This window comes from Anomaloglossus baeobatrachus, chromosome 1, assembly GCF_048569485.1.
Source record: "Anomaloglossus baeobatrachus isolate aAnoBae1 chromosome 1, aAnoBae1.hap1, whole genome shotgun sequence".
Taxonomy (NCBI): Eukaryota; Metazoa; Chordata; class Amphibia; order Anura; family Aromobatidae; genus Anomaloglossus; species Anomaloglossus baeobatrachus.
Genome location: NC_134353.1, coordinates 743,812,945 through 743,825,104, shown reverse-complemented (window position 1 = coordinate 743,825,104; position 12,160 = coordinate 743,812,945). Strand labels below are relative to the sequence as shown.

Sequence of the window (12,160 nt, the reverse complement as noted above, 5' to 3'; positions counted from 1 at the left end):
GTAAATGTACTCTGACCTAACTGTATATTCTGTAGATTCCCTATTGTATATATTGTAGTTTCTAGTGTGGCTTAGGCCGATTAAATGATATAATTAATCTTGGGCTGTTCTGTTATCTCGATCTTGAATCCCACGTCTGTGTGTTTGGTTAATAGTTACCGTAAATCGGTTGGTTGCAGCGAGTTTGTGCCAAGGATCATTGTGGAGCAGCCAGTGAGATTTGGGGAGGTTTTTATATATTCCGTCCACGGAGGTCGGGGGAATATATACCCTACTCTCACCGGGAGCCCTTCAAGCCTCGGCACAGTAGAATAGCGGCCTCTTTGCTTATTGTCGGGCAATTCCATAATTGGCCTGACTATAAGAGGGGCGCTAGAGAGCGCGTCACGTGCTCTTTCGGTCGGGAGGTATAAAGGAGGGGTGTGACTCCCGCTTGTTACCCCTGATCGTGACAGTTTACAATTTTTATATTTTTTTTTATTCAATTTGTTATAATAAAATTACTTTTTAATGGGCATGATTAACTTCTTCAGGCTCTTCTTTGTCAATATATTTTGACTGGAGCCTACTTTTTAAAAGAGCATTGAAACTGCCCAAAAAAACCAGAACAAAATACACGGCAATAGAAAAATGACACCGATATGCACATTTGGCTGCTTCTGTTAATTGCTTCAGGGTTCATAATCCATGAAGGCTGTTAAAAGAAGTAATGTATTCATTCTTCAGTTGGTTTCATTTAGAAACCTCCTGTTCTTTATCGTCAAAAGTATAGAAAAAAGATGCTGGTGGGATAACAATATGGCCAGCAAAGCTGCTTCAGGGAAAAAAAAACCCCGGAAACTAGGAAAACCTCGTCAGCTCTGCCATCAAACTTAAGATGTGTGCATATCTCCCAAATTGGACACTGACAATTCAAAATGCAACAAAGAACTCTTCAGGAAAAGATTTAAAAATTGCTGATGGAAAACAATAACTCCTGCAACAACTTCCCAAAAAAATGTCTCCTGAAGCAGTGCTTACTTAAAGGGAACCAATCATCAGGATTTTTGTATATAAGCTAAAGCCAGTGCTATACTGGCACTAGCAGACTGCTATTCTACATACCTGTAATGGTCAGCTCGGATGTTTAGGCTTTCAAATCCAAGAAAGTATAGTTTATAAAATCATCAGCTTCTTGATTGGCATTTGCAACTGAGCAGATAACCTCTGGGTGGATATTCATATGGATTCCCGCCCCCCTGCCTGTTGTTCCTCCCTCTCTCTGTTCTCATTTACTTTGTTGAAGGACCTGTGTGAGGTCATACCCATGTGACCTGGTATCCAGCTTTGTTGGCTGAGGCCCCACCCCTTCTGGTCACATGGGTATGACCTCACACAGGTCCTTTAACAAAGTGAATCATTTGTATAATACTTACAATAGAGAACAGAGAGAGGGAGGAACAACAGCCAGGGAGGCAGGAATCCATATGAAAACCCACCCAGAGGTTATCTGCTCAGTTACAAATGACAATCAAGAAGCTGATGATTTTTTTAAACTTCACTTTCTTGGATTTGGAAACCTAAACATCGGAGCTGACCACTAAGGGTATGTGCGCACTAGGCGTTTTTTTCACGCTGCGTTTTTATGTGCGTTTTTGTCTCAAAAAACGCACCCGCGGCTAAAAAACGCGATAAAAACAAATGCGTTTTTACCGCGATTTGATGCGTTTTTTGCTGCGTTTTTGCTCACTGCGTTTTTAATCAGTGCACAATGCCATTAAAGATTGTTGATGAAAAAAAAAAAGGTCTGATGTCATTTCCTTCTTCAAAATGTTCATTGTATGCAGGAGAGCAGACAGCTGCAGAACTAGTGTATGCAGGAGAGCAGACAGCAGCTGCAGAACTACAAGGCTCAGCATCCTCCATCCAGGACTGTATGCAGGAGTGTTTTGCCCCCCAAAAAAATGACGACGTGGGCTTCGCCATATTTTTGTATGCTAGGCGGGTACAGCAGGCAGGTACAGGCTGCCCCCAACCCCAGCTGCCTATTTGTACCCGGCTGGGAACCAAAAATATAGGGAAGCCCTTTTTTTTTAAATTATTTCATGAATTTCATGAAATAATTAAAAAAAAAAATTACATGGGCTTCGCCCAATTTTTGAGTCCGGCCGGGTACAACTAGGCAGCTGGGGATTGGAATCCACAGTGCAGGGTGGCCCATGCTTTCTGGGCACCCCCGCTGTGAATTGCAGTCCCGCAGCCACCCCAGAAAATGGCGCTTTCATAGAAGCGCCATCTTCTGGCGCTGTATCCAACTCTTCCAGCTGCCCTGATGCCGGGTGGCTCGCTGGGTAATAATGGAGTTAGGGCTAGCTGTAAATTATCAGCTGGCCCTAAGCCCGAAATTCATGGTGTCACGCCAATATTAGACATGGCCACCATGAATTTCTAGTAATGATAAATAAAAAACACAACACACAGAAAAATATTTTTATTAGAAATAAAACAAAACACAATTAGTGACTCCATCTTTATTGAAATAAAGAACCCCCCCTCCACAGTAATCCTGGGTCAGGGTCCCGCGCCGTCCAATCCGGATCCAATATCATCTGATCGGTTTGCTGGAAGGCAAAGCGATCAGATGATGTGTCAGGTTCTAGGGGCTGAATCACATCACACATCAGCTGATTGTATAAAAGCCGATTATACAATCAGCTGATGCATCGGTGCAAAAGAAAAAAAAAAAAATACTCACTTATGTGCTGATTACCGGCAGCTCCTGCAGCGATCGGATGAAAGTCTGATCCTGTCCCATCGCTGCAGGAGCTGCCGGTAATCAGCTGATGAAGTCTCCTGACGGCAGGATCAGCTGATAGCCGGCCGGGCGCGAAAAAGCCGGCGACACCGCGAGAATTACGATCAGCTGATGCGTCAGGTGACTGCATCAGGTGATCCACGGCCAGGTCCTGCAAGCTTCGTACGTGCCCCGGGGAGACTGCACACAGCCAGAGCGGCGGGACCGGGACAGGAGCGGGCATGGCACCGGGACCCTGCAGACAGGTGAGCATATATGACATTTTTTTTTTTCCTACTGTTCACTTTGGCTTTCGCCGCTGCCTTCACCTCCCGCCCAGACATGGCGCCGCACGGAGCTGACATGCACCGGGCGGGTTGTGGAAGCAGCGGTGACGGTACCGGGAGGATTCATGCTTCTGTGTTTACCAACAGAAGGAATCCTCTTCCTGTACACGTCACTATACTGCCCACCCCTTTCGTTTATAGCTGCGTTTTTAGTCATAGAAACGCAGCTATATGCGTTTTTCATTGCGTTGTTGAACATCTCATTGAACTCAATGGGTGAAAAACGCAGTGAAAAACGCAGAAATAATTGACATGCTGCATTTTTGTGGTCACCACAAAAACGCAGCTACAAAAAAACGCTGTGTGCAGACAGCACTTCTGAAAACCCATACACATTGCTGGGGAAGCAATGTCACTGCGTTTTCAGCACAAAAACGCGGTAAAAAACGCTGCTAAAAACGCCTAGTGCGCACAAGGCCTAATAGTATGTATAGAATCAGCCTGATAGTGCCAGTACAGCACTGGCTTTAGGTTATATACGAAAATCCTGATGATTGGTTCCCTTTAAAAAAAAATTGTGTTCTTTTTTTCAATGCCTTAAAAAAATTAATCTGTTTGTAGTTTAAGTCTGTATAAAGCAAAAATAGATGTTAAGTGTGATTCTGACTGGAGTTTTGTGTGTTTAGCTATTCACGCACTGCGATGTACCCACAGTGGGGCTCATACGCTCAGGAGACTGTGCCACAATTAGGATGGATGCCGAGGCATCCGTACACCTTGGGAATCGTTTGTAAAGATACGTATATTGCATGGAATTTGTTTAGATGTTTCGCCATGTGGAGGTTTGCAGTTGTCTTGGTCTTAGGTTTTTTTTCTTTAACTGGCTTACAACTTCTGCAGAATGAAAAACTTGCATTTATTTATTCGTTGTCCCTTTTTTCTTTCAGGTTTCCTTTAACCCAAAACTTTATGCTTGTAATACAAGTGATGGATGCATTATTATTGCTGACAAATCTGTGTGTCTTCTTGACAGTATTTGCCAGTCTCTGCTGCTTCAGCTACAGTTTGGTAAGTTGTGGCCCCCTTGTAGTGTCCCTTATGTCTCATCAAATTATGACATAAAGGAAGTCTGCCAAAACTGCCAGTATAAACTTAGCAAATAGCCTTGCAATGGATACAGCCCTTCCTAATACAAATTGCAACTTTAGTGCCCTAATCGCTGCCTCCATTCTGTAGAAACTGAATCTTCATCAAATTTGTTAATTGGGGTGCTCAGTGCACCTTTGGTGTGGCCAACAGGTTCAGTGCATAGATTCCCTTAAACTATATGGATCTATGGCTTTTTTGCTTTTTTTTTTGTCTTCTGAAACACCCGTTTTTTATTTATTTTTATTTTTTTAATTCCATAAGCCCCAAAGCTGCTTCTCTGTTGTAAGCCGTTCATTCTGTTTTAGTGGTTGGCTACTTAGCCTGAGCACTCTGCCTGCACTATATATACTGGCACCACCATTTCTGTAGTGCATTGGACGACAAATGAGAAAGAAGTGAGATTCCCAACAGCTGGCACGTTAAGTGGTATTCTTTAATCCCTTATGCATGCATTTATTTTAGGTCTTGAAGACAGCAATTTTTTTGTATATTTTATTACTATCCTCCAGAAGCCATAGCTGTGTTGTGTTTTTTTTTTGTTTTTTTTTTTGTAAAGGCAAAATAGCCATATGAGGACTTGTTTCTGCAGAACGTCTTTTGTTATATTGTTATATCTATAATTTTTGGGGACAAATGGTTATTATTTTTTTAACAATGTGTTCATTGTGTGGTAAAACTCCCTTAAATTATTCTTTTGGGTCCGGAGAATTTTTCCAAATTTTGACAATACTATAGTAATACAATTTTCCTACTTGTGTGTAATAAAGTCCATTGAGGGGATCGCATAAGTTGTATTTTTAATTGTACCATTTAGTTAGCAGATACAATTGCACTTAGTTTCTCAATCCCCACTTTAAAGTACATTTTTATAAATTCAAAATCCCCCTAAAGGGATCAAAGTGCAAGACAACCCAATAATTAAAATAAATATTTTATTAATAATTATAAAATCACACAACATAACATTAAGCAAGAGGTCCAAGGGAACCGTGGAACAATCCAAAATACCAGATATAATGATATGAAAGTATTATGTAATAACAAAACGATGATAATAATGAAGCAACAGGACATATTATACTATTTTACATATTACAAATTTTGACTATCGATACTATGGTAAGCAGAGAGTTGTATCCAATAAAATAATATGGAAAAATTAGTAAGGTGCCAATGTGCAATATTAACTTCCTATGTATCAAAAGGATAATATATAAAGTGTATAATTGTATCTTATAATAAACAGAGTTGGTTACTGGCTAAATTAGTAAAGTGCCAGTATGTAATATTAACTACCTAGTAATCAAAAGAATAGTGCCTAGGTAATTGATATAGATGAAAACCTAATATTAAGCATTATTACCTATAGCAAGTTCATAATAGGTGTGTTTTAAATAGAATGTGTATATGCTGACATTCGCCACCATTCAATTCAATAAGAGTAGAGATGTGCTGTAGCACTGACCTGTATAGAGAGATCTGGTGATGGAGAGTTTGCGCCCCTATGATTTTGTAATGTAAAGTAAACTGTAATGTTGCTGTAATACTGATCACATTGATGCCTTGGGTGAAGATATCTGCTTTCTTGTTCTTCTGTAATCACCATTTGATGTTTTCTGCTAATTAGGTCCTCTCCTCCCTGTCTGTGATTCCCTAGGTCCTCCGCCTGCCTCCAGTCTTAGAATGACAGGTCACTGCTGAGATTTCAAACAGAGGAAGCGAGTCATTCACAGACCAGAGGCAGGTGGAGGGGTCGAGAAATCCCGTGCACCAATATCTAATTAGCATTAAACATCAAATGGTGATTAAGGAACAGCAACAAAGCAGATTTCGTAAACAAAAGTATCAATTTAATCATTGTTAGAGCTATGCATTTGCTTTACATTACAAAATCATACAGACAGGTTCTCTTTAATGACTACAGCAGTCTCAGAATTATATATCATCTTTATGACAACTGACTTAAGTACTTAGTAAAGCCCCTTTGGCTGTTATAACCTGCTGCAAATGTGATGCATAAACAGACCCCAACTTTTGGCAGCATTCCTGAGGAATGTTAAGGCCCCATACACATTAGACTAATGTCATTTGAATCTGTCAATCATTAACAGGTTTGGATGATGGTCTAATGCAGGGGTCGGGAACCTATGGCTCGCGAGCCAGATATGGCTTTTTTGATGGCCGTATCTGGCTCGCAGACAGGGCTCCTACCTGTCTATGGGAAGGATGCATGCCCTTGGCCGGGGCCCACTCGCCTTTATAGTTCTGCTGCCCCCGGCCGAGTTCCGGGGACCGCAGTCCTCGGCAGCAATCTGCGGCGCCGTCACTTTAAGGCGCGCAGACATCCTGTTTTGAATTTCATCTGTGGGCGGAGCTACCGCCTTCTCAGTCCCACAGATGAAGGAGGCGAGCTTCTGTCCGGCGCTGTGTGGGCCCCCTCTCCACCGTGACCTAATCGGGTAAATGCCCTCCCCGCCTCCCCATTATGGGCCCCGGTGAGCTGCTTCTAACCCCCCAGATGTATGCCCTGCCAATCCCCCCCCCGCCGATTCCGCGGGTGCTGGCCCCGCCGATTCCGCGGGTGCTGGCCCCGCCGATTCCGCGGGTGCTGGCCCCGCCGATTCCGCGGGTGCTGTACCCGCCGAGCCGTGGGTGCAGGCCCCACAGAGCAGCAGAGTTGTGTGTATTTGTCTGTATGTAGCAGAGTTGTATGTGTTTGTCTGTATGTAGCAGAGTTGTATGTGTTTGTCTGTATGTAGCAGAGTTGTATGTGTTTGTCTGTATGTACCAGAGTTGTATGTGTTTGTATGTAGCAGAGTTGTGTGTGTTTGTCTGTATGTAGCAGAGTTGTGTGTATTTGTATGTATGTAGCAGAGTTGTATGTGTTTGTCTGTATGTAGCAGAGTTGTATGTGTTTGTCTGTATGTAGCAGAGTTGTATGTGTTTGTCTGTATGTAGCAGAGTTGTATGTGTTTGTCTGTATGTAGCAGAGTTGTATGTGTTTGTCTGTATGTAGCACAGAGTTGTATGTGTTTGTCTGTATGTAGCAGAGTTGTATGTGTTTGTCTGTTTGTAGCAGAGTTGTGTGTGTCTGTTTGTAGCAGAGTTGTGTGTGTTTGTCTGTATGTAGCAGAGTTGTGTGTTTGTCTGTATGTAGCAGAGTTGTGTGTTTGTCTGTATGTAGCAGAGTTGTGTGTGTTTGTCTGTATGTAGCAGAGTTGTGTGTTTGTATGTAGCAGAGTTGTGTGTGTGTGTTTGTATGTAGCAGAGTTGTGTGTGTTTGTCTGTATGTAGCAGAGTTGTGTGTGTTTGTCTGTTTGTAGCAGAGTTGTGTGTGTCTGTTTGTAGCAGAGTGTAGTACCATTGTTTCAGTCCAGCTGTGGCTTTATACAGCAGGGAGGAGCATTCCTTGCTGTACTAAGTGAACATTGGAGCGATTGATCTGTCAATGGCCCTTTAAACATATTGTACGGCTCTCGCGGAATTATATTTCAAAATATGTGGCGTTTACGGCTCTCTTAGCCAAAAAGGTTCCTGACCCCTGGTCTAATGTGTATGAAGGCGCTGGATGACTGATGGTCGGCCGAGAAGTCTACAGCACTTGTTTGATTTTCGGACTGCCAGTCACAATGTTCTTCATGGGATAAGCCTCCCGGCCAGTTGTTAGCTGGCGGCATATTCATAGAGAACACAGGAGCTCTCGACCGAGCAAGTGCACCTGTGAATGAAGAGTCAGCTGACAGGTCTGTCGGCTAAACAATTGGCGAAAGAATTATTTATCCTACGGCCATCTAATGTGCATAGCTAGCTTTACTCCATTCTTTATGGGCAATGGCCTCCAGTTCACTTATATGCTTGGGGTTGCATGCCGCAACCACCTTTTTCAAAGACTTTCTATGGTGTTCAGGTCAGGCGACTGTGAAACTCATACCAGAAACTTCTGACACTAACCTTTGGTGGACTTTAAGAAATGTCAATAAATTAATAATCCATTAATCAAAAATAATGAAATATAGCTCACAGATCAAATAATATCCACAGCATTAATTTGAGAGATCAAAAAATATAATTTTTAATGTTCATTATCTACAAAAGAAAGGCAAAAATTGTATGACATCACATACTATATATAAAAGATGATTATGCTAATACTGCAATTATCATTAGTTATCATCCTATTCGATTAGTAAGGATAACAATGGTCAATGTTTAAAAATAATGGTGTGTGTAGTGCAGAAGTCTCAAACACACGGGCCGCATGCGGCCCCTGAGGCTGCTTGTTGCAGCCCTCAGACCCCGTGACAATCGCGGCATTATGCATGGGGCCGGCAGGACGTTACTACAATTAAATAATTTGCGGTGCCGCCCAGAGGAGATGTCCGTGTACCAATGGCCGCTTTTGCCCGCCAATCAGATGCAAGTAAGTGACGTCGCTGTATGATGTCACCTCCTTGTATCTGATTAACGGGCAGCAGCCATCTCCTCTACGCAGCACCACAAGTGATTTAATTGTAGTAAAATCCTGCTGGCGCTGATCCCCGGGCATACAGCTGCGATCATCACAGGCCCCGACAAGCAGGTAAGTGCTCATGATCAGGACCCGCTGTGTCCTGGACGCGGCGGGTCCTGACCTGCGGGGTCGCATGTCTCCTCCGCAGGAGACCGCAGCTGCCCGTGCCTGCGATCAGAGTTCGGGGTGCTGCGATCTCCTTGTTGTGTGTGTGTGTGTGTGTGCGTTCCTACAAGGATGGCACAAAACTACTGGGCACACTACTACAAGGATGGGCACAAAACTACGGGGCACACTACTACAAGGATGGGCACAAAACTACTGGCCACAATACTAAAAGGATGGGCACAAAACTACTGGGCACAATATTACAGGGCACAAGGTTGAGCACAATACTACAGGGCACAAGGATGGGCACAATACTACTGAGCACAATATCACAAGGATGGGCACAATACTACAGGGCACATTACTACTGGGCACAAGGATGGGCACAATACTACAGGGCACAAAATTACAAGGATGGGTACAATATTTTAGAGCACAAAGATGGGCACAATACTACTGGGCTCAAGGATGGGCACAATACTACTGGGCACAATATCACAAGGATGGGCACAATACTACAGGGCACACGGATGGGCACAATACAACTGGGCACAATACCACAAGCATGATCACAATACTACAGGGCACAAGAATGGGCACAATATTACTGGGCACAATACCACAAGGATGGGCACAATACTACAGGGCACATGGATGGGCACAATACTACAGGGCACAACGATGGGCACAATACCACAAGGATGAGCACAATACTACAGGGCACATGGATGGGCACAATACCACAAAGATGAGCACAATACTACAGGGCAAACGGATGGGCACAATACCACATGGATGAGAACAATACTACTGTGCACAATACTACAGGGCACACGGATGGGGGGCATTACTGCAGCATGGGGACATTACTACGGGATGTTGGCTGAGATTACTATATGATGCTGCTAATTGTAAAACAATATTACAAAAAGGTGATAAAATGTAAAAAAAAAAAATTCAAAATAAAGCATGACTTTTTTTTTCCATTAAAAATGCTTTTTTATATTTAAACTTAACTAAACAAAAAAGTGCAGGTGTGTTATAATAAACAAGCAAAAAAATTTCAAAAAAGTGATCCAAATATGTATAGAAAAAAACATGAAATCATTAAAAATGTCACTTTGTCCTGAAAGGAATGCGGCCCCTCTCATTTTTTATTTTTCTATATGCGGCCTTTACACCCAGCTGAGTTTGAGACCCCTAGTGTAGTGCATGCAAATTGAATAAGGGGTTAAGGTGGCCATCAATGGCCACCAATTCCACAATAATACACCAAATCCACAATATGTCAGAAAGTGAAATACAAAATATCTAGCTGACAGAATTAGAGGAAACGCATAACACACATAAAAAAGGTGGCATAAAGGGTTAGGATAACCGACTGTTGTCACACGTCACTTAGTAAAAAAAAAACAAACCTAAATCCGCAGCATATTAGCGACATATCACAGTGGTGAGGTGAAGATTGGATTACAATAACACAATCGTCATACCCATTTAGTTGATTCAAAATGGCAGTCAATTACATATTGAGATGTAATGGTTATCCAGTCACACATGTGAAGAGGATCCTGAATGTCCTGAAGTTCTGTCAACTATATGGCCCTGTGGTCCCATTGACTCCCACCCTTACATGAGCAGTCCACAGCTGACCTTACGGCAATCTTGGCCCTATTGGTTCCCTATCGCACGTGTCCAATTAAGGACTGCCGATCGCAATGTTCTTCATGAGATAACACTGGCCCATGTGTCAGTCTGCAGCATACACATTGAGAGCACAGGAGCTCTCGGATGAGCAGGCGCTCCTGTGTAGGGGAAATTTGGCTGACATAGCTGTAGGTGAAAAAATTGGCCAAAGAATCGTTCTTCCGACAGCCATCTAATATGTATTGCCACCCTTAGTCCATCCTCATAAACAATGGCCTCCAGTTCACTAATATGCATGGGGTTGAGTGCTGCCACCACCTTCTCCCAATATTTTACATGGTGTTCAGGTCAGGCGGCTGTGACAGTGACTCAAGAATCTTCCAGAACTTCTGATACTAAAATGTAGTGGACTTTGAGATGTGCTTGGGATTATTGTGCTTTTTAGAAGGTCAAATGACTCCCAAGCTTCAGCTTTCTCTCAGGAGGCATGGCATTTTCTCTTAAGGTTTCCTGATACTTGATTGAGGCAGCATGAGCAAGGTGACCGCTTAGTTTAAATACTGCTAACCTGAGATTATCTTTCTTACATACACCTTTTCTTATGGGAATGATGTATATTTTTTCAGAATTTATGTGAACTGAACTGAGAAATTCTACAGACTATGTTGTTGTACTATATATACTTTAATAATAAGTAATGTTATCATTACAGAGACTGAAGTTGATGTTGTTGACCTATGTTACGAAGGACGATTTCTGTTAGTTGGAGAGAGAAATGGCAGCGTTCACCTTATTCATGTACTGTCTAGACAGATCCTGTTTACCAAAGTAGGTAATTCTGTTTTTGTTTTCTTTGTTTGGCTCCTTAAAGAGGACCAAGCACCAGGACTTTCATTTATAAACTAAAGCCAGTGCTATTCTGATGCTATCATGCTGATTCTAAGCACACCATTAGTTGTGAGATCGGATGTATAGTTTCTGAAATATAGGTAAGTAAAGTTTGTGAAATGCACCGTTATTTGATGAGAGGTGCAACGGAATATCTAAGGCTATGTGCCCACGCTGCGGAAAATGCGCTGATTTTGCCGCGGATTTCTCGCGGAAAAGCCGCGGATTTCCCGAAAATCTGCAGCTCAGGCACTTCCCAGCCATTTCTATGGCATTTTGGAAATGCTGTGCCCACGCTGCGGATTTTTCCGCAGCGGATTTCGTGCGGATTTTTCCGCAGCGGATTTCGTGCGGATTTTGATCCGGAAAAATCTGCAACATGTCAATTATTGTTGCGGATTTTCATCCGTATTTTGGCTTTAAAATTGGGGAAAAAAAAAAATCCGCACCAAAAACCGCATCAAATCCGCGGCAATTCCGCGGTAAATCCACGGCAAATCCGCACCTTTGAAAAGGTGCGGATTTTGCGGGAAAGCTGCGAATTTTGATGCAGAAAAATCCGCAGCTACATTCTCCCGTGGACACATAGCCTAATAGGTTGGGTTTGCTAGTTATTCCCGCTCCTGTCTGTCCTTCCTCCCTCTGTTTCTGTTATTACAGAGGGATGAGGGAGACAGGAAGGGCAGGCAGGCAGACAGGGGTGTGAATAAATAGCAAAACCTGACCCACCTATTAGATATTCCCGTCAATATAAATAAAGGAAAGTCCAGCGCTGAGCAGATAAATTAAAAGTCCAAA

At 42.8% G+C, this 12,160-nt stretch overlaps 1 protein-coding gene across 2 annotated transcripts in view; it reads left to right on the top strand.

Annotated features, from left to right (window-relative positions):
* The window catches only part of KNTC1 (kinetochore associated 1), a 371,840-nt gene that overhangs the window by 60,881 nt on the left and 298,799 nt on the right, over positions 1-12,160 (top strand). For both annotated transcript variants that reach the window (XM_075323096.1, XM_075323086.1), the window contains exons 3-4: positions 4,008-4,128; positions 11,187-11,302. In XM_075323096.1, the coding sequence (XP_075179211.1) occupies positions 4,008-4,128; positions 11,187-11,302 (237 nt within the window). The remainder of the gene's footprint in view (positions 1-4,007; positions 4,129-11,186; positions 11,303-12,160) is intronic.